Source organism: Citrus clementina, unplaced genomic scaffold (genome assembly GCF_000493195.1).
Source record: "Citrus clementina cultivar Clemenules unplaced genomic scaffold, Citrus_clementina_v1.0 scaffold_3, whole genome shotgun sequence".
In the NCBI taxonomy this organism is placed as follows: domain Eukaryota; kingdom Viridiplantae; phylum Streptophyta; class Magnoliopsida; order Sapindales; family Rutaceae; genus Citrus; species Citrus x clementina.
The window spans coordinates 42,414,839-42,436,341 of NW_006262339.1; the positions used below are offsets into that span (position 1 = coordinate 42,414,839).

The following is a 21,503-nucleotide window of genomic DNA, read 5'->3' on the forward strand; positions in this document are numbered from 1 at the left end:
GATACTTCTGCTCCTGTTCCTCCGCGCACCAGGCTTTTACGGAACACACCGGTTCGCGGAACTCTGCTATCAGATATCTGCTCACCACGCCTGGTCTCGTCGACGTATTTCTCCCAAACACCGGTCCCCCAGTTTCTGGTGTTGGGTAATGTAGTGGACCAGCAGTAGAAACTCGTTAGTACTCGCCCGCGTGGGTTTGGAAAAGGCTGCCAAGGGTCATGTCGCATTTAATTGCAGACGAGGTGACGTGGCAGAAATCCCCCCCTCCATTTGAATTTCAAACCGACGGTTATGAGACCCTCGGGATTCGGCGCCGTTAAATGCTGGCAACCCAAGAGTCCGTCCTCATTAGGAAAACCGAATCCTCTCGAACGGCATATTCATCCTTCACTCCGTCTCCGTCTCTGTCTCTCCGGCAAAGAAGTTCCGGCATAAAAGGCCTCCATCTCTGACTTTTACCGACTGAACCATTACTTCAGGTATTTCTTCTATCTCCTTGGTCTCGGATAGTTGTAGATAATTTCTCTTCTCTTCTGTTTAGGTAGTAGTTGGTGGTGTTGTGGTTAGAGCTTAGGGAATGTCGAAAGGTAAGGAGAAAGTCGTTGAGATTGATGACGACGAACTAAGTTTCCTGCCTGGTCTGCTCACTAATCCTGCTTTTGACCCCGGGATCCCCTTAGAACCCATTAGGTTTAGTGTCGGGACTAGTGCTAGGAGGATGTCCCCCCAAACAACCTCCACGAGCGGAAGCAATGGTGAGGAGGGACCTTCTGGCTCTGAGGACACCTTAAGTGAGAATGGGGAAGGTGACTCTGGTGAGGTGTCTCCATCTGGAACATCACGACCAGAAGGACGGGGTACAGTAGGAGGCAGAGCCTTGTCGCGCGATTATGCCATTGATTACATGACGTGCACGACCTTGTTTGACGAGCTCAATGACCTCCGGCTTAGGTATAGCATTCCTGGTGAGATACCTCTCAAGGTCCCAGGAAAGAAGGATGCTCCCAGCCGGCCTCCTAGGGGGTACGTTACCCTGTTTCTAGAGAGCTTTAAGTACGGGCTGAGGTGTCCCTTGCAACCCTACTTTGCCCGGATACTTAACGGGCTAAATCTAGCTCCTGGTCAGCTGAATCCCAATGGGTGGAGAGTGCTCTCTGGTCTGTTCATATTGTGGGACAGATGTTGCCAAAGCGAGCCCACGGTTGATGAGGTGAAGCACTTGTACCAGCTAAAGAGCAGCCCAAAAGATGCCGGCTGGTACTACTTCCAATCTAGCACCAAGAGCCGGAAACCCATAACCGATCTTCCAACCGGTGGTGGTGGGGCTTGGAAGAGGAAATTCTTTTTTGCTGGGGGTCCTTGGGGTCAAATTGCACAAATAGACGGGAAGGATTGTCGCGTCCCACCCCGTTTCACGGTCCCAGGTTGCCTGCTCGCTCTAGATGTCTTGCGTTCATAATTGTTTTTGCTTTATTGGCTTGTCTCTAACCAAGTGTCTATTTGTGTTGTAGTTTCTTGGGGTGTCCACTTCCCGCTTGAACCTGACCAGCTTAAACGGATCGAGGCTGTACTAGCCAATTCCTGCTCGAGCCGAGAACTGTTAACTACATACAACTTGCTCGAGTCTCGCTTGATACTTCCTGGCCATAGGATGGAGGACGCTGTGATTGAGGCTCTGACCCGAAAACGTTCCCGACCTCCAACCACGAAGAGGGACCAGAGTAAGGATGCCCCTGCTGCAAAGCGGGCCAACATCGTGCAGCAGGTCCCACCCTTGAAGACTTTACCTCCTGCTCCTGTAAAAGTCGGGGAAGCTAGTGGAGCAGCCACATATCCTGTTTCTTCTTCGCGTCCTGTCGGGCCTCGGTCTCGCTTACCTGACAGCCGAGCAGAACATCTGGTCCCCTACCTCAATGAGTTAACTATACTCGTGAGCAAGAAGGACCTGGAGGACTTTGACGGCCGCACCTTGGGTGAGCTGGTGGGGGCCATGCAGCATAGCGCTTTCCACCTCAACTGCCTGACCACCTATTACAAGGCTAAGGTTGGCCGCTACGACCGGAAGATGAAGGAGGATATTCAATTGGCGACGACCAGGGCTGACGTTGCCGAGAAGAAAGCAGGGGAGCTGAATCTCGAGAATCTGAAGCTGATAGAGCAAGAATCACTTGCTCAAGCAAAAGCCATTTCCCTCGAGGAGGAGCTTACCAAGGTCAAGGAGGATCTGCAAAGGCAGAAGGCTACGTATGAGGCTCAGCTCGAATCTCTCCGCGGCTCCCACCGAGCTCAGGTCGAGAACTTGGAGAGGAAGGCTGACAACCAGTACGACCAGGGCCTTCGGCATTCCTATCGTTGCATCATGGCCGTCCTCGGGAAGCAACACCCTGATATGAAGATGGATGACCTTACAGCTGGTGTTGCTCAACACATGGACGAGGAGGCGGCTAAGGAAGATGCCGATGGGGTAGAGCCGATCGTGATTGAGGAGGAAGACTCTCCTGCTCGTGCAGTCCCTGCTGATGTCGGCGAGGCGAGTACCCCCCCGGACGCAACTGGTGATACCCCTCCAGCACCTGAGGAGGTCCAGCCAACCGATGCTGCCGGGCTTACTGGTCCATCATCTTCTTGATATATTTCTTGTATTGTAATGAACAATGTTCATTGAGATTGTCCCCTCTGTTAATTATTAACAAATTAATAAAAATGGTTTTTGATTACTTTCTTGTGTTGTAATTATGGATTAATTTTCGGTTGAAAATCTGCTTGTGTCTGTCTAGACGAGCAGGTTTCGGCTTGGCTCATGGTTTTGCCACATGCCTTTGGAGATTCTTCAATGCCTGGGATTCGGCTCGCCTTCGCACGGTCGAGCAGATCCTGGCACGCTCGGCTTTTGTCTCGCCATAAAACAGGCTTTGAGACTTGGTGAGTCTTTGCATGCCTTAGGCATTTCTTTGAATGCTTTAGAGTCTGCTCGCATTCTAGTGGTCGAGCAGATCCTGGCATGCTTGGCTTCTGCCTCGCCATAAAACAGGCTTTGAGACTTTGTCGAGCCTTTGCATGCCTTAGGCATTTCTTCAAGGATTGAGATTCTGCTCGCCTTCTCGTGGCCGAGCAGATCCTGGCATGCTTGGCTTCTGTCTCGCCATAAGACAGGCTTTGAGACTTTGTCGAGCCTTTGCATGCCTTAGGCATTTCTTCAAGGATTGGGATTCTGCTCGCCTTCTCGTGGCCGAGCAGATCCTGGCATGCTTGGCTTCTGTCTCGCCATAAGACAGGCTTTGAGACTTTGTCGAGCCTTTGCATGCCTTAGGCATTTCTTCAAGGATTGGGATTCTGCTCGCCTTCTCGTGGCCGAGCAGATCCTGGCATGCTTGGCTTCTGTCTCGCCATAAGACAGGCTTTGAGACTTTGTCGAGCCTTTGCATGCCTTAGGCATTTCTTCAAGGATTGGGATTCTGCTCGCCTTCTCGTGGCCGAGCAGATCCTGGCATGCTTGGCTTCTGTCTCGCCATAAGACAGGCTTTGAGACTTTGTCGAGCCTTTGCATGCCTTAGGCATTTCTTCAAGGATTGGGATTCTGCTCGCCTTCTCGTGGCCGAGCAGATCCTGGCATGCTTGGCTTCTGTCTCGCCATAAGACAGGCTTTGAGACTTTGTCGAGCCTTTGCATGCCTTAGGCAACTTTCTCGGTTTCAAGCGAAAGAAATTCCTCGACGTTCCATTAATGGCAAGATTCGACTTACATGAGATTGTTTGGACAATAAGTGTGAAAGATAAACGGTAATGAACATGAGCAAAAATAGTTTTCACATGTGAACAAGTCTTACTGGAAGTATTTTCGGAGGTGTGCTGCGTTCCATGGGCGTTTCACCTCGTGGCCGTCCGTGCGAACCAGCTTGTAAGCTCCAGGTCCCGCTATCTGCTTGACTCTATATGGCCCTTCCCAATTCGGTCCCAGCACTCCTTGAGTCGAGTCTTTGGTGCTCTGATTCACTCTTCTCAGTACCCAGTCTCCGACCCTGAATTGCCGTATGTTCACCTTCTGGTTATAATACCGAGCAACCCTCTGTTGGTAAACGACCGATCGCTCGGCTGCTTGCTCCCTCCTTTCCGTTAGCAAATCAAGATTCAAACATATCTGCTCGTCGTTCTTCTGCTCATTGAAATGATTTGTCCGGTGTGTGGTCGTTCCTATCTCAACCGGCACGACCGCTTCATGTCCGAAAGCCAAAGCGAACGGTGTCTCCCCAGTTGCTGTTTTGTGGGTTGTTCTGTATGCCCATAGCACACCTGACAGCTCGTCAACCCACGCACCCTTTTTTGCTCCAAGCCTGGTTTTCAAAAGCCTCTTGATGGTCTTGTTGGCTGCTTCTACTTGTCCGTTCGATTGAGGGTGAGCAGGCGAGCAATACTTCAGCTCTATCCCGAGGTTCTGGCAGAAATCCCTTGCGCATCCTGGTGCATTGTCGGCCAGAAATATCCCTGCCTTAGAACCTTGTGGGCCAGGGACCTCCCACCAGAATGCACGAAGTCCGTTGTTTTCTTCTCTGTGATCCTGCTAAGGGCTTCTACCTCTATCCACTTCGTGAAGTAATCGATAGCTATATCCTCGCCGATACAGTACCCCATCAATCATCGTGTATCTCGAGGCCTGGGCTCTAAGCTTGCGAGCTCGCACCTTATCTGGTGGTAATACCCCGTCCCTAAGGTATGAAACTATCGGATCCCTCCACGAGCATTTTTGTTCTATCCGCAACACCCCCAAATTCTGATCAATACTTGGGCTGGACTTCACCTGCAGAGGAACCGACTTTGGCATTTTTGGGTCGGCTACTGCTGCCATCCTAGCAAAATGTCTGCTCGACTATTCTGCTCCCTGGGGATTTGTATCACCTCCACTGCTTCAAACTTCCCCATCATCTGCCTGACTATCTTCAGGTACTGCTCCATCTTCTCCCATCTTGGTTGGAATCTTTCACTGACATGATTTGCAACCAGCTGGGAATCAGTTCTGATCTTAACTCTGTCTGCTTTCACGGCCTTAGCCAATTCCAGACCTGCTATCAAGGCTTCATACTCTGCCTGGTTATTCGTGGCTGCGAACTCCAACTTTACAGCATAAGAGATCTCCTCCCCCTCTGGGCCTTCCAAGACAATCCCTGCTCCTGAACCCCGCTCCCCTGATGACCCATCCACAGACATCTGCCATACTTGAGTTTCATCATTGCCTATATCTGCATCTTGTTGATCTAAGCATACTTCGGGCTCTGTGAATTCGGCTACGAAATCAGCCATTGCCTGGGCTTTTATCGCTGCGCGGGGTTTATAGTCTATGTCGAACTCGCTCAGCTCTACAGCCCACTTGACGAGCCGACCAGAGGCATCTGGCTTGTGCAGAGTTTGACGCAATGGCTGGTTTGTTATTACCGAGACCGGGAATGCTTGAAAATATGGTCTCAACTTCCGAGCAGCAACCACAAGGGCAAGTGTCCATTTTTCCAACGGTGGGTATCTGGTCTCAGCGTCGAGCAGGGCCTTGCTGGTGTAGTATATCGGATACTGAACTCCTTCTTCCTCTCTCACCAGAACAGAACTGACGGCCCGATCCGATACCGCCAAATACAGATACAACATGTCCCCATCCCTCGGTGTGGACAGCAGCGGAGCTTGCTGCAAGTATTGCTTCAAGTTCCGCAAGGCTTCCTCGCATTCTGGGGTCCATTCTGTTTTCTTTCCCCTCCTTATTACTTGAAAGAATGACTGACACTTATCTGTAGCCTTGGGATATGAATCTGCTCAACGCCGCCAACCTCCCCGTGAGGCTCTGCATCTCCTTCAGGTTATGAGGAGACGTCATTTGCACAATCGCCTGGATTTTCTCGGGATTTGCTTCAATCCCCCTATGGCTCACCATGAATCCAAGGAATTTCCCTGACTCGACCCCAAAAGCACACTTCTCCGGGTTGAGCTTCATCTTATACTTCCTCAAAAGCTCGAATGTCTCCTCGAGGTGTCTGACATGTTCCTCCGGGATTTTGGACTTGGTGATCATGTCATCCACGTACACCTCCATGGTTTTCCCAATCAACGGCTTAAAGACTTTGTTAACCAGCCTTTGATAGGTGGCCCCCGCATTTTTGAGACCGAATGGCATTACCCTGTAACAGAACAAACCTTGGTTAGTGATGAAAGCCGTGCTCTCCTCATCCTGCCCGTACATGGGGATCTGGTTGTATCCCGAGAACGCGTCCATGAAGCTGAGCAGACCATGTCCAGCCGTTGAATCTACCAGCTGATCGATCTTTGGTAAAGGGAAGCTGTCTTTTGGGCACGCCTTATTGAGGTCTGTGAAATCCACACACATCCTCCACTCACCGTTTGCCTTCTTTACCAACACCACATTCGATATCCACTCAGGGTAACTGACTTCCCGAATGAACCCTGCTCTCAAGAGCTTCTCCACCTCGCCATTTATAGCCTCATACCTCTCCTGGTTGAAGCACCTCCTCTTCTGCCTTACTGCCCGAGCACCTTTCTTTATTGCCAGCTTATGACATGCTACCTCAGGGTCAATCCCTGGCATGTCTTCATGTGTCCAAGCAAACACATCAGCATGAGCCTGTAAGCATTTCACCAACTCCTGCTTTTGCCCTCCCCTAAGTCTCGACCCGATTCTGATCGTCTTTTCCGGGTTCTCTGGTCCCAGGCTCACTGTTTCCAGATCCTCTACAGGTTCTGGTCTGCCCTTCCTGCTTTCCACTCGGGTATCGAGGGATGTTATCTGCATTGCTTCCCTTGCTGCCGAGGAGTAGCAGCTTCTTGCGATCCTCTGGTCTCCTCGTACCACTCCTACTACCCCATTCACCCGGTACTTCAGGGCCAGATAATGGTTGGACAACACCGCTTTGCTCATCCTTAAAAATAGCCGACCTAAGATCATCTGGTAAGGACCTTCCTCATCCACTACGACAAAGTCCAGTATCATTGTTCTTTCTGTCGGGGAGCTCCCAATTGTGATAGGCAGCTCGACCACGCCCAGAGGGACCAGCTTCCCTCCTCCGAACCCCTTCAAGGAGGTATTGGTGTATTCCAACTTCCGGTCGGCTATTCCCATCTCTTCCAGGGTTGACTTAAATAACACATCAACTGAGCTCCATGTATCAATCAGTATCCGGTCAAACTTCTTGCTAGCGACAGTAGCCTTGATGACTAAAGCATCCTCGTGGGGGTATAGAATCCCTTTCTCATCCTCATCCGTCCACATGATTGGCACTTGCCTGACCCTTGCTCGTTTGGCTGCTGGGGTGTTGAGGAGCACTTCTTTACTGGTCATGGCGTACCTAGCATAATTTTTTCTCGATCTGTTGGAATCTCCGGCCAATGTCGGGCCCCCGGCGATCACCCTTACTGCAGGCTGCTCGTGCCTCACGTTTCCGCCACTCTGCTCCCCTTCACCTGTTGCGGCCCCCATCGGGAAAGTCCCATCCATAAACTCGTCCAGGTACCGATTTCTCACCAAATCTTCGACCTGGGTCTTGAGATCTCTACACTCTGCTGTGGTATGGCCATGGGTGCCATGTAACTTACAATAACGCCCTTTATCCCTCCTGTTGGGTAGCTTTGTTATTGGTGTAGGGAGGTGCAGCAGCCCTCGATCCTTTATGGCCTCGTACACCTCATCCAGGGACATCTTCAAGGAAGTGTACCGCCCATAGTCCGGGTTCTGGCCGATCAGGTGCACTGCTCTTTCTCTGTTTGCCCCGCTCTGAGTTGGGGGCGGTGGAAGTACTTCTGGTCTGCTCGCTCTGCTACCGTGGGGGTGTTGATGGAGACCACCAGATGCCGACTCATGTCTTCTCCAAGGCTCCCTAACTAGGGAACGAGGAGGTTGCGCCCTGCTGCGCTGATACTGTGGTGGCCTTTGATGAGAATGGTAAGCGGCTACCCGACCTCCTTCTCCGCTACCGGAGGGCTGGTGGTCCCTCCTCCTGATCGGCCCATTCCCCGGTAATGCTTTCTTCTCTTTTCTCCCCAACCCTTCTAACTGGTCTGTCTTAATCCGTGCAGCCTTCTCCTCTTCAATCTCGATGTCTCTCTTAGCCTGTTCGTATGCGGCTGCATACGTTTGAATAGCTGGGCTTCTCAAATTGTACCACAGCCTTCCTATCTTCACCCCTTCTTTCAATCCCCTTAACGCCTGAGGGTGGTTGAAGGCTCCCAAGTCGAGGACAGCCCAATGAAACCTCTTGATGAATTCCCGAAGGGTTTCTTGCTCCCCCTGTTTCATGCTTTTCAGCTCCATCATGTCATCTTCCGGCGCCATTGCCCCACTGAACTGCTCCGCGAATTCCTGGCACATCTGCTCGAAGGTTTTAATGCTGCCCCGAGGAAGTTTCCTGTACCATTCTCGTGCACGTCCCTCAAGGGATAGTGGGAACACTCTGCACCTTTGGGATTGAGATAATCCTTGTACCCCAGTTATGTCGTTGAAGCGCTCTATGTGCACCAACGGATCAGTTCTTCCCGAGTATCTGAGGTCTGGGAGGCGGAAATCTCTCGGAATAACTGCCCTTATGATCTCTGCTGCGAGCGGTGATTCTCCGTCTAGCATTATCCTCCAACCAGGGGCTCTGTTCCTTCCTTGCATGTCGTCGATTATCTGCGCCAGTCTGCGCACTTCCTCCTCCAGCTGCACCGCACGACCAGGGTCACGTGCTGCAACTTGATCCCGCTCTTGCTCTACATCATGCAAGTGTTGCCTCAACTCCGTTTCCTCTGCATTTACCACTCCATCGTCCTCGTCGCCAGTCTGCCTTGCCGAGGACCGCTCTCTTTCTCTATGAAATTCTCCCCGCAGAGGTACGTTACCTCTCTCACCACCAAATCTCCCGGTGGTTTGACTTCTCCCCGCACTATCGGGACCTGGTGCCACTCCACCGCCTCTCCCCCTTCCCTCTTGGACTATACTTCGCTCGCTCCGCAGCTCATCTAGGATGGTTGTCAAGGTCTCCATCTGCTTTTCCATCCGTTCCATCCGGTCGAACATGACTTTTTCCCGTGCTTCACTGACTATCTCCCTCAGCGTCACAGAATCGTTAGGCCTCCTATCACCCCCTTGTCCACTACTTCCTCCTGTCTCCATTGCTTTTCACTTGCTTCGCCCCTCCTCTTGCTATCAACAGAAGCTTTTTGCTCTGTTCCCCACAGACGGCGCCAAAATGTTGATGCGGGATTCCGGTTCTCCTCGTTCTACGACCAGGATCTCTGCCCGATCAACTTCTTCACGACCAGGAGGTCTCCTCGTGAGGCTTCTTCTTCAGAGGTTCCTGCACACACATACAAGTCAGAGTACGCCGGTTGTTTTCCCGGCGCAAACCCTCCGACGCTCAAGTCAGATATGAAGGTTCGGGGAACGCTTGCCACAGGTCTTATGGCTTTTTTTCTTATTTCTTTTCTAATCTTAAAAATGCTAACCCTTTTACCTTCGTTGGCTACCTTTTTATAGGCCTCCCCTGAATCCCAGTTTTCCGCTTTTTTCGAGACGGTATGGGACTCTGACTGCTTCGTTATGGGCAAACGTGGGATCTCGCGTGTTACGCCACGGTTCTGGGGAAAGCGTGGCTGTCGTGGTTCTGTGAGATCTTGCGTGTTACGCCACGGTTCTGGGGAAAGCGTGGCTGTCGTGGTTCCGTGAGATTTTGCGTGTTACGCCACGGTTCTGGGGAAAGCGTGGCTGTCGTGCCTAGATTCTCGGGCTGGGGAGCATGTCTTGCCAACTGCCGTCGACCGGGTCTCCTCGCCTCTCGTCCTCTAGCCGGAATGACCTTATGCCTCTTACGGGAAATTGGCCTCGCGGATGACGTGCTCGTGGACGAGCGGGATACTTCTGCTCTTGTTCCTCCGCGCACCAGGCTTTTACGGAACACACCGGTTCGCGGAACTCTGCTATCAGATATCTGCTCACCACGCCTGGTCTCGTCGACGTATTTCTCCCAAACAGATACGTTGGCCAAGAGGGGTCGATTATGTTGATCGTGAGGAAGTTTATATTTTTTTTTTCCATTTTAGGAAAAAAAATATTATAAAGATTTCGAGTAATGCCAATATCCCAAATTTTAGATCAAATTTTCATAGTAAATAATTTTTAAAAAAAATGGGGGAGAGACATATCGTCTACCAAGTGGTTCAAAAATTTCATAACTTTAAAATTACTATTAAATAATGATACAACCATTTAAAATACTTTGTATAATTAATTTTAAGTGTACACCAAATTTTATTTGTAATTGTATTTTATTTGTGTCGCACTAATTTATTAAACAGTCTCTCCATCAGTTTAATTGAAACGCAAAACTTATTGTTGACTTGACTATATATTTAAAAAAAGAGTAAATCTTATCGTTCATCATCATAAACTTTTGTCTTGTGTTTTAATATTTAACCAATATTTGCAACTTGTATTAATCGAAACAGAAAAAATATAGAACTTGAAAACATGAAGTCCATTGATTTTGGCTTATGTCCATTATTTACAAGAGACACTTATTCCTTTGCAATTATAAATATGGAATTGTTTTTTTCAACATAAAGCTTTACCTTGCACACCCCACAATTGAACAGCAGCAGAGAACCTCAAAAAGGAGAAAGGCCAAAAAAAAAAAAAAAAATTAGTAGTAAAATAGAGTTAACATGCTATCCGATCCCTAAAGGAAGAAATCTCTTCAAATATGGGAAGCCTTTTGGATCTTGATGGAGCCCATACCCTCACCATCTCCTCAAGCCCATTAACAAATTCGTCCTCTAAATTGAGGCCCAAAAGATCCGACAAGTCGGGTGGGGGCTGCTTTGATTCCAGTTCCAGTAACAATTCCTCGGCCCGTTTTCTAGTCCTGCCATCCTCGCAGCCGGGTATTCTACCGTACAAAACGTCTTCCAGAACCGAACGCGCTTCGTTGTATCTGGTGCGTTTGATTAAACAGAGGCCCAGATTGCATGCCTTGTTGGCGTCCGGATCAATCATTTGGGCTTTCTGATACACTACCTCAGCTGCCATGAAGTTTGTTTTTTGCATGTAGGCCCAGGCCAAATTTCCCTGCAAGACAAGTGAATGTTCTTGTAGAAGGGACAAGGACAAAAGATGCTATTCAAGAAAAAAGATTGCCAGAGACTAGAGCACCCTATTTCTCTAATCTTGATAAGTGGAATGTAACAATTTAGATACCTTTTAATAACATAATGGTTTGGTAATTATTAAAGGCGGTTATGAACTTATAATTCATAATGTGATGATTAGAACAATTTAATAAATTTGTCTCTTACAGTGGAAGTAAGAAGTCAACGGTTCAAGATATATATATATCTTGAACCGTTAACTTCTTACTTCCACTGTAAGAGACAAATCTATTGAATTGTTTTAATCATCACAGTGAAAGTGAGAAGTCAACGGTTCAAGATATATAGATACACACACACGCACACTCTCTTATTGTAGTAGTAGAATGATTTCCAACTAATTAATAGATTATACACACACACTTTAGTTGTTGCTCTCATAAGACTTGGTTTGAGTTTTCACGAGCATATAAAGTATGTAGGTATATATTCTTAGCCCAGCTGCCCAAGTACACACACACTTTAAACTTTTTTTAAAATTTTACATATTCATTTAAATAGACTTCTACTCGATCCAACTTGCAGCTATTAGGCATTAGCTAGTGATTTGGGGGAGAAAAAAAAAAGGAAAAAAGGAAATTTGGATTGTATGTAAATAACAAAAGATGGGTAATTACCAGTAATCTGGAAGTTTCTTGCCTAACAGAAACCTGAAACTTCTTGCCATGAGAGCGTGCAGTTTTGGTAGGTTTTCCATTGAAAGCCTCTCCTTGATATATCAATCTTAGCTTCCGTTTTAGCATCTCAATTTGCTCCTCAACTTTCCCACATTTCTACAATCCCATTAATATTATTATCAGCCAATATTAATCATAATCACTTAATCAAGTACGCATATTTCTTTAAGGGGTGAGAATAAGACACTTTCACATAATTATGATACATAAATCAATCTATATCGCAACCGATGTGATGATGCGTCATCTGTTGATACATGGTACAAGTTCAATATCAATGCATTTTCATGATGAATATTATCATCTAACATATGACAATTAATTATAAACGTCCCATCGGGTGAGATATATACACAAATTTCATTTTATTTAGACAATTAATTCAATTAAGTGTAATATATATATATATATATATATGATAAAAGCTGAGTAGTCCAGCTATATATGAAAGTCTAGTGTTATTGCTATCTAAATGTTTAACCTATAAGTATCATCTTAATGTTTCAACAAATCAGGTTACATAAATTAATTAGGGCAAATAATTACCTTATATAAGTCGATGAGGACATTATCGAGAGATTCTTGCGACTGTTTAGAGCAAAGGCCTCGAAAAGACTTGATGGCTTCGATGGCTTCTTCACTTCTGTCAAGTTGCTTCATCACCACAGCCATGTCCTTCAGGGCACTATCCACTCTATCTCCTGCGTTTATTGCTTTCCAAAACAACACTATCGCTGCTTCTGGATCCTTTTGAACTAGCTGCACCATTAACTATATATTCAGCTATATTTTCAACTCAAATTTCATTGACCACGCCTCCATTTCAAGCGAATTAATCTTGCTTTATTTACTTGGTAATACAAAAAGAAACTTACATAACTCGAGCTATTACACGTTTTCAGACTAAGAAGAAATTAAAAAGAAAACAATATCACATGTATGAGCTAGCTAGCTAGGTTGAAGAAAATAATACAACTTATGAATCCAGAGTCATGATTTTATATGTCCTATTCTTAGTAACAACCAATGAATAATGTTTTTATAAGACATGTAATTAAAATGATCAAGAATTAATTAAAAATGAAAACCTGAGCATGCTTAGCTCGAACATAAGGACCATCGCCAGCGGGAACTTTGTGAATAACATGAAATAAATCTTCTTTTTTACTTGAAAAAATCTTCTTATTATTAGAACCCATCTCCATTTCCTTGCTCTCTGACTCAGTACTCGGGTATCTCTTTTTGTTTTTCTGATAAGAGTGAACCAGTGATTCATTCATTGATAGAGGAAAAGAAAAAATAAAATAAATTGCAAGTTATACAAATGGTCTAAAATGGGAGATATGACGAACCTGGACGATATGATGTCTATATTCTCTGAGTCGAACTTTTGTTTATTGTTACTGTCGGTCAATCATCCGAACTGCCACATCTTGATTGGAGACATATCATCTCATGATAATTATATATATATATATATTTTATGGTTGGGAATGTTAACTGTTAAGCCGCTGTCATATTTTGAATATTTAGACATAAATGATATGATTTGATACGATAGAACTGTTAGATTGTATTTGTTTTTTTATCTGAAATCTTAATAGGTTTGAATTTAACTGAAGCCTGAATAAATTTAAATGAAAATGTCATAATGAAACGTTTGTTTTTTTTTTTTTTTCAATTAGTAATTTGACATAAATATTATTTTAAGTGGTGCATATATTTGTTCTTTACAGTTTATAATTTTCATAAGCCGATTATTTTGGTAGCATTAAAAAAAATAGTATCATTATTGATCTTAATATAATTTTATAATAAAAGATATAATTATATCATCAACGTTTATTATAAAGTCAATATTGTTGCTTTAAATTGATTCATCACAATGGATATAATTTGATTTGTTCAACATTTGAGTTTAGTTAAAATTACCATGTGAATAAAAATTTAAAGCAATTAAAAAATAAATTCAAGGATAAGACAAAAAATTATGTTTATATACATAATATTATAAATACATGAATTGTTAAAGGTATTTTTGAGATTTGAAATTAAAATTTTCCATTTCGATTTTAGATTTAAGATAAAATTGTTTAATAATAAGTGATAAGTTAAAAAAAATCTAAAATAAGTAAGCTAGGGTTTGTTTTTTTGTCTGAATTCTAAATGGATCTGAATTTTTCTAAAGTCTGAATGGGTCTGAATATGAAAATCTAAATGACATATTTGTTTTTCTTTTTTAATATTAGAAATACATGAATTGTTAAAGGTATTTTTGAGATTTGAAGTTAAAATTTTCCATTTAGATTTCAAATTTCAGATAAAATTGTTTAATAATAAGTGATAAGTTAAAAAAAAACAAATAATCTAAAATAAGTGAGCTAGCGTTTTTTTTTTTTTTTGTTTGAATTCTAAGTGGATCTAAACTTTTCTAAAGTCTAAATGGGTTTGAATATGAAAATCTAAATGACATGTTTGTTTTTTTTTTAATATCTGAATATAAGTGGCATCTTGTTTGTTTTTACAATAAAAAAATATTTTAAACTTAGTTATTTGAAATTTATGTCTTTGTAAATTAAATTAAAAAAAAAAGAGGATTAAATTTCATAATTTAGGAAATAAGTTATTTTACAGAGATATTTTTAGAATATAATATTTACTTGTTATTCAGACATTTTTCCATTTAGATAAAAGTCACAAAAGTTTATTTTTCTATTCAAATGTAAATGTCTGAAAATCAGACATAATTTTCTAAAAAATAAACAAGCAAATTTTAGAAAATGTCTGAAATTAATAAAATTTCAGACTTCAGACATTTAACAAACAACCTCTAAATGTTTGAAAAAAATTAAATTCATATTTCAGATTAAAAAACAAATAATACCTAAATAACTTGTTTCAATTATTTAAACCTAAGATAATTTAAATTTCTTTTATCTCATCCATGTAACTATGTGAGTCCTTCTCAGTTCCAAGTTTCCAACACAAAATGTTTTTATCAATTCAACCAAGTAATATCCGTTGCCATGCGCAATACTTTGTATCACTGCCGTAGCCCACTGGTAACCAGGTGAACCTGGTCTAGAAAGCAGTCATATTCATAGCTTAAAAAAAAAAAATTGGCTTGTGGGCTTGAGAATATAGTGTAATAATTTCTGTGTCCCAAATGATCTGAATTTTCAATAACATAGAGTAGTTTGTCCGTTTGTATCAAATGGGTCGCTGGCCGCTACTCGAATGACCAAATTACCCATACAGTATTACATTTTGGGCCATTTTGGTCGTCAAAATATGCGGACGAATTAAAGGTACTATAGTCATTACAAGATTAGAGACCTATTTGATATAAATAGACAAATCGTGTCCTAATTTAACAAATGTGAAAAATCAGGGACTCAGACGTTATTATCCCGCTTACGTTTTTGTGGTTGATTTGGACTTGACAAGGGATGAGCACTAGGCCGGGCACGCAGATACATGAATGGAAACATCTGAAATGGCAATGCTCATCAGAATCAATGTGATATATTCCAGTAACTTCCAAAAATTACCGTGAGTGAAGTTTCTTTCTCTTTCTCTTTCTCTTTCTCTTTTGGATTTAGTGATGATTTCTTTTTCATAAGACCAGTTGTTAGACGGCAAATATAATTGAATTAGATTTTAATTATGCATTGTCATAAAAACACTTGTGACTTAAAAAAAAAGATTGATACAGGAAAAATTTAGATATAACTGATGTCGTTTTGGATATATAAACATATGGATTTCTTCTTTACAAAAAGCTTTATAAAGGAGGGAAAAAAATTAATATAGTACGTACACCTTCAATTTACGATCAAGTAAACGCATCATGTGGTGATTTTCTTAATAATGTTTGGCCAGTGGGAGCCGAGGTAAAAAAAAGAAAAAGAAAAAGAAAAATGAGTTCACTCTTGTCTAGCAGACAAAAATGAACCTAGACTTATTCAAGGACCAAAAGAGCTTGAACATCTTCTTCAGCTTATGAAAGATTTGGTAAGTTGCAGACTTGAGGAGACACCACGCACCGCACTCTATGCCCATGCTGACACTTTTTTTATCATTATGATTATAATTCCATTACAATTATTTTTTAATCCGCAATACAAAAATGAACCTAGACGTTTCCATGGTCCCAAAGATAGAAATCATCAAATAAAAAAATAAAAAACAAAAAAAGCGGCGCTGACAGCTTCAGATACCACTACCTTCGGTTTTGGAAGATATATTTGTACTTTATAGCTCTTTAGAAATTAACAAAAAAATATTTCCAATTCCACCTGAAATTGCAATTGAGATAACGGGAAAAAGAATAGCGGTTGGACTAGAAAAGAATAAAACAAAATGGCGATAAATTATGCACATAATTATAGGAGGGTAAGGCAAAACCTTGACATGAGGGTGAAAACGAATTACAGCAATCATAAAATTGACCACCGTCTTTCTTGGCTAAATGCAAACTATGATAAGACCAATAAACATAACCTTGCCCACATCCATGCAATTTTAGCAAAATTAACACAAAAACCCAACCACTGCTTAACAACCCCGCAAGAGATCATCACAAGCCACATTTCATGCTATTAAAAACAGCACTCTAGTAAAATCTTCCCACTGGACAAGGCAAGCATTTAGCTAAACGCAGAAAAGAACCACTGTCTATGCCTTTAATAGCCACCACCACCCCTTGACCGGCCACCCGTCCTTCCACGCCCACGCGCGTAACCTCTGCCCCCTCCACCTCTGCCTCTTTCATACCCGGTACCTGTCAGAAAAGCAATTGCTCGAGTGATCAGCGAACAACTTAGCTGCACACAAGAATAAGCATTACTAATTGAAATCTTTCCTATGGCAAATCGAATGACCATGGACATCACACAAATAATTCCACTGCTTCCACATAAAATAAGTTCTAGTTGTACCATTACTTCTACATGCAAAACCTTGTTTGACCTAATTAACATTACATAACATCGTACCCCCAAAAAAATAAAAGAAAAAAGGTATAAGATCAAGTGGGTTTCCTCCCCAAAGAAAAAAAAGAAAATGCAGGAAACTTACCACGATATCCCCATCCTCTGCCTCGCCCACCACCTCTGCCCCAGTTTGAATACCCATCATATTCTATCAGGAAAGAGAGATAAATAAGATAACTTAAAGGAGAAAAATAATGTTTCCTCAACAAACCTAAAAGGAATTTTGATAAACCGGGAAAGAAGTTTCTCAATTTCAGATCATGCAGTTTCATATTCATGACTTGTGTACCTTGATAGTTTCCATATCCAACTCTGGCATAACTTCGCCCTCTCCCTCTCCCTCTCCCTCTCCCACGACCCCGTCCACGGCCATATGATTCTAAAAATCAAATGCCAGAAACATATGTAGATAAAACAAAGGTATTTGAAATCAGAACTGCAATTACCAACTTGTAGCTGATATTACCTTCATTGGCAGCATTGTATGCGTTGTTAACAGCAGTGTATGGAATGCGTCCTTGTCTAGGTGGTTGATTTTGCTGCTGCTGCTGCTGCTGCTGATAGCGATACTGCAGCTTTGGTTGTTCAGCATTGTGCGGAGCCTGGTACCTGTGATCATAAATTGCAAGTCATACTAACAATGTGCCAATAAAAGGGGGGAAAAATTTCAAGTAAGCCAAATAGAATAATTCCAATTAAAGAGAAACAGAAAATCGCAGCACGACAATCGAAATGTAACAAGCACATTACTAGCACCACAGCTTCTATAGCATATTAAAAAAACAGGGCAAACGCTGTTAAAGAATGCAGTGTGGATAGCATACCAAGTAAAATATCATGTCTACCTCCCAATAAAAGCCACTTGTTCAATGATTTATAAACCATCCTCATAACCTTTGTTAAAGCGTAAAAGAACAATTATTCCCAATAAAGTCAGCATCTAATTTACCTACATTCTTGACTACCAAATTTGACTTAGCAAGACAACATCGTTGATGGAGATAAACGAACCTACCCTGGAGAGTTATTGTTTAGTTCTCTAGTTGAAAAGGTGATGGAAATCATTGAGACATGGCGAGTCATCTCCACACTGCATAGGACATAAATGATCAGGAGATACATGATGGAATTCAAAATATAAGTGTATCTCTTATGATGGAAAATCAAACTCTGCAGACTTACGGTACAAGGCCCTCTTCAATGGGTTCCCATGTATCAGTTATGCTAACAGAGCTGATGGCAGTATCTTGATGCAACTGAGGAATTCTTTTCTGTTCAATGATACAAATGGCTAATTGATTATAGATTGCCAGCAGACAGCTTGAGAGAGAGAGAGAGAGAGAAGAAATGGGGGAGGGGGTAAAAATATTAAAGTAGATACAGACCTTTATAATCTCAGCAATGGCTACCGTCTTGTTGATTGCTTGTCCCATTGCTTTCAAGACAATCTCTTTTGCATGCTTCTCCTAATTAAATATCATAAAAAGTAGTTAACACTATGCAAAAGATGACAGTTTCTAATTAAAAGGAGAAGAAATCAATGACAATCTCACATCATAGAAAAAAAAAAAATGCAGGCCACAAAACTAATCTGTGGGCATGCATCGACACTCAATCTTCGTCATATAGCACAGACATGATCAAATATAGCAGGTCTAATAAAATGATTTTTTGGAAAGCAAAAAACCACCTGATGTGTTAGGTTCCAGAGTATGAATTGAGCAAAAGAATCTAAACCAACAGGAAAACTGAGGCAGAGCAATGACTATATCAAAGCAAGGACCTAAGATGCTGAAGACACACAACAACAAGTGTAAGCGACTAATACAGAGGAAAAGTTCAATGAAGGAAGCAGGCAGCAAAGTGAAGGATATTAAACAAATGGCAAGCAATTCACATGCATCCGCAAACTGACGGACTTAAAAGGCCAGTTCCCAAGTACAATATCACACATCCATTCCAAAAATGAAGCAGAATTAGACAAACCCTTCAATACATTTAAAAAAAAAAAAAGGAGCATCTTAACTTCAGCAGAGTGTTGTCACAACAATCCACAAAAACCGTTCAAAATAACACACTTATATAACACCCAAAATGGGTCAGCAAATGATAAGAAAAATCTAAAACACCAATCAGCCAAAGAAACTGAACCATTACAAAAATCAATCAGAGACCATCAAAGTAAAATGACTAAACTGCAGCAATTAGAAAACATCTCATATCGAATGGTCACAACATTTTTATCAAAAACCCATCAATAATAGAGACTATAGCTATTTGAACCAAGGGGGAAAAAAAAAGAAAAAAAGAAAAGAGGAGTACCTGAAGAAGAGTGGTGGCGTAAGTGATGTAGTTTCTAATAGCGCCCTGTGTGGTGATTCGGATCTCGTTTTCATTTATGGGAGATTCGGGCTTCGGTTTTTCGACCTTCTGGTATCTGTCCATGCCTTCCCTTCCCTTTTTAACAACCCAATGCTAAAACCCTAGCACCACCTTTTTTCCTCTAATTCCCCTTTTTCTTAAGGCTAAAACCTCAGTCCCCAGTCCTGCTCTGCCCGGCTTTGCTTGTTATTTATTAGGTTACATTATTTCTTTTTCCATAATTAGAAATTCACGCGAGATATTGCGCGTGGATTACACTGTGACCGGGGATTGGATATGGTTGTGTGGTGTCTGTTTCACTGCTTGTAGATTGGGTGACAGTTTTTTTTTTTTTATATTAATGTTGGTTCGAAGAAAGGACTGTTTTGTTCGAGTTTGTCTCTTTTTCCCCTCTTTCTAAACCCTTTTTGTTATATTTCTCCTTTTTTGTTGAATTTTTTGCCCTTTCCTTTTTAAATTTCTTCATGCGATGTGCATGATCAATAAATAAGTTCATTAATTCTATTGCACACTTATTATTAACATCCGTTTATTAATCAATATTATGTGATAATAATGCGTTTAATATGATGAGACAGAAATTTCTAGTTAGAGATATAATAACGATCAATCTATTAGCAAAGCTTTTTAGCTTTACACTTTACATAATCCACTCTTCAAATGGGTCGGTCCTATTATCTGTATCTGTATCTCTATCTCTATCCCTATACCTATCTCAGCTTATCACTAATCCTGGGATTCCGTCTGGCATGTATGGGATTAGCTTGTTGTGAAGCACAAAATTCATTTCATGTATGTACCACCACATCAGAGACAGATAATGCACAAGTCTTCTCAACCTCATCTATTTTCAGTTTCTGTTCAGCATTTTCATTAGATTATGAAGAGTAGTTTCTGAAATTCACTGAGTACAAACTGAATGCATTCAACTTTATGCCAGCTTTAAGCTTAGCTCAACATTTGGGAAGATACTGTCAGTGAGGAAAGCTAGAGCCCAGATGTTAACTAAACCATCATTGCAACATCCAATTGTTATAAATTTTAATTCAGAGGAACTTCCAATGGTTGTAATGGGTGGGTAGTGGTCAAAGAAAATTACCAGCATCCAGTTGCAAATATCTAGTGGAGAAAAATGGCAGAAAGCCAAAAATGACAATTATTAGCCTTAGTTTTTGTGTTATTTGCAACTCAATGATGAAACTTATACAACATTTTAAGCACAAAATGCAAGGTAGTCAGGAAATAACAGAGAGATGGTTCCAAAGAGCTCTATCTGAGTTCAAGGTCGATGACAATGAGCTATCAAGAATGTTTCCTAACTATCACTTTCTGAGCAATAATGAAGTATAATCAGATTATGCTATCACTTAGGTAACATTCAGTATAACTTGATAGTCAAGAACGAACTTGGCTTAGAGGAACTACAATTCTGGAAACAGACAATAAGAATGCATGCAATTGAAAACACATGCAGACTGTAACAGACTGTATGGTGCCTAATTTGGCCAGATATCTGCTAGTTGTATTTATCTATGAAATGTGAGACATGCAAGATCCCAACTAAATGGAATTCTCATTCTGTAATAGTGCTTTTCAAACAAATTTGACAGCAAAACAGTGAAGTCTTGAGCAATTCAGTTCACACAGCAACACACCTTATCTTCCCCAAAAAGGTAACATGACATATCTCAACCAGATAACCTGTAACAATTAAAGGTCATAGTAGCTATTTGACATGCTATTAGTAGAAGAGAACAAGAGCTCATGACTAAAACAAGCACTTAAGAGATATAACTGTTGTTCTTCATGTTGCACTTAGAAGATGCAACTGTAATGAAGTTGGTCTTGCTTCAACCCATAGTGACATCAATAACCAGGCTTAGCATTTCTCTTTGTGTCTTCTTCCTATTTGTATCTGTCTGTTTATCTACAACGCAAATTGAGAAATCAAGGTGGACAAAAGAGAAGACATTCCGTTTAATGCAGAAATACAAAACTTTCTAATTGTTTGCAAGGTTTTCCCTAGTCATTTGCATGACTTAAGTTTATTCCCTAGTGGACCAAAAAAGTGTATTTGCAATAAGTCTCACTGTACTGAAATTACTGCATCACTATTTAAGTGAGAAATGCAATTCAATGCACGTCAAAATATGAAACTTCTGCAGAACAAGTAGGTTCAGCAACAAGTAAGAAGATGCAAGTATATACATCTTTTCTTCTGTATTCTGCCTGTTGCTAATAACACAAATTTGACCATAAAGAACATAGAGAACATGTTG

At 42.0% G+C, this 21,503-nt stretch overlaps 3 protein-coding genes across 3 annotated transcripts; 1 reads left to right on the top strand and 2 right to left on the bottom strand.

The window, feature by feature from the left end:
• The first annotated feature begins 577 nt into the window (after nucleotides 1–577).
• Nucleotides 578–2,629, top strand: LOC112099990. The gene is made up of 3 exons (XM_024187547.1): nucleotides 578–1,023; nucleotides 1,192–1,424; nucleotides 1,512–2,629. Exons 1-3 carry the CDS (start codon nucleotides 578–580, stop codon nucleotides 2,627–2,629), a joined length of 1,797 nt encoding a protein of 598 aa, XP_024043315.1.
• Nucleotides 2,630–10,611: 7,982 nt separating this feature from the next.
• LOC18047807 (protein SULFUR DEFICIENCY-INDUCED 1) lies at nucleotides 10,612–13,128 on the bottom strand. Its single transcript, XM_006443568.2, has 4 exons — nucleotides 12,937–13,128; nucleotides 12,395–12,607; nucleotides 11,789–11,944; nucleotides 10,612–11,091 (listed from the first exon to the last, which is right to left on the bottom strand). The coding sequence occupies exons 1-4, from the start codon at nucleotides 13,126–13,128 to the stop codon at nucleotides 10,684–10,686; spliced, it is 969 nt and encodes a 322-aa protein (XP_006443631.1). The 3' UTR covers nucleotides 10,612–10,683.
• A 3,073-nt stretch (nucleotides 13,129–16,201) lies between these two features.
• On the bottom strand, nucleotides 16,202–19,609 carry LOC18047808 (ribonuclease P protein subunit p25-like protein). Its single transcript, XM_006443569.2, has 8 exons — nucleotides 19,165–19,609; nucleotides 18,228–18,308; nucleotides 18,025–18,113; nucleotides 17,858–17,932; nucleotides 17,309–17,451; nucleotides 17,132–17,221; nucleotides 16,928–16,990; nucleotides 16,202–16,631 (listed from the first exon to the last, which is right to left on the bottom strand). The coding sequence occupies exons 1-8, from the start codon at nucleotides 19,285–19,287 to the stop codon at nucleotides 16,534–16,536; spliced, it is 762 nt and encodes a 253-aa protein (XP_006443632.1). The 5' UTR covers nucleotides 19,288–19,609; the 3' UTR covers nucleotides 16,202–16,533.
• Nucleotides 19,610–21,503: the final 1,894 nt, after the last annotated feature.

What these genes read in the sequence shown, in the direction of transcription:
- LOC18047807 (XM_006443568.2), bottom strand. Translation starts at nt 13,128, where the DNA reads ATGAATGAATCACTGGTTCACTCTTATCAGAAAAACAAAAAGAGATAC. An exon ending in TCCTCATCGACTTATATAAG is followed by an intron (nt 11,945 to 12,394) that starts GTAATTATTTGC and finishes ATGGGATTGTAG; the next exon opens with AAATGTGGGAAAGTTGAGGA. An exon ending in AAGAAACTTCCAGATTACTG is followed by an intron (nt 11,092 to 11,788) that starts GTAATTACCCAT and finishes CTTGTCTTGCAG; the next exon opens with GGAAATTTGGCCTGGGCCTA.
- LOC112099990 (XM_024187547.1), top strand. Translation starts at nt 578, where the DNA reads ATGTCGAAAGGTAAGGAGAAAGTCGTTGAGATTGATGACGACGAACTA. An exon ending in CCCAGCCGGCCTCCTAGGGG is followed by an intron (nt 1,024 to 1,191) that starts GTACGTTACCCT and finishes ATGTTGCCAAAG; the next exon opens with CGAGCCCACGGTTGATGAGG. An exon ending in ACCCCGTTTCACGGTCCCAG is followed by an intron (nt 1,425 to 1,511) that starts GTTGCCTGCTCG and finishes TTTGTGTTGTAG; the next exon opens with TTTCTTGGGGTGTCCACTTC.
- LOC18047808 (XM_006443569.2), bottom strand. Translation starts at nt 19,287, where the DNA reads ATGGACAGATACCAGAAGGTCGAAAAACCGAAGCCCGAATCTCCCATA. An exon ending in ATTGAAGAGGGCCTTGTACC is followed by an intron (nt 17,933 to 18,024) that starts GTAAGTCTGCAG and finishes TGTCCTATGCAG; the next exon opens with TGTGGAGATGACTCGCCATG. An exon ending in TGGATATGGAAACTATCAAG is followed by an intron (nt 16,991 to 17,131) that starts GTACACAAGTCA and finishes CTTTCCTGATAG; the next exon opens with AATATGATGGGTATTCAAAC.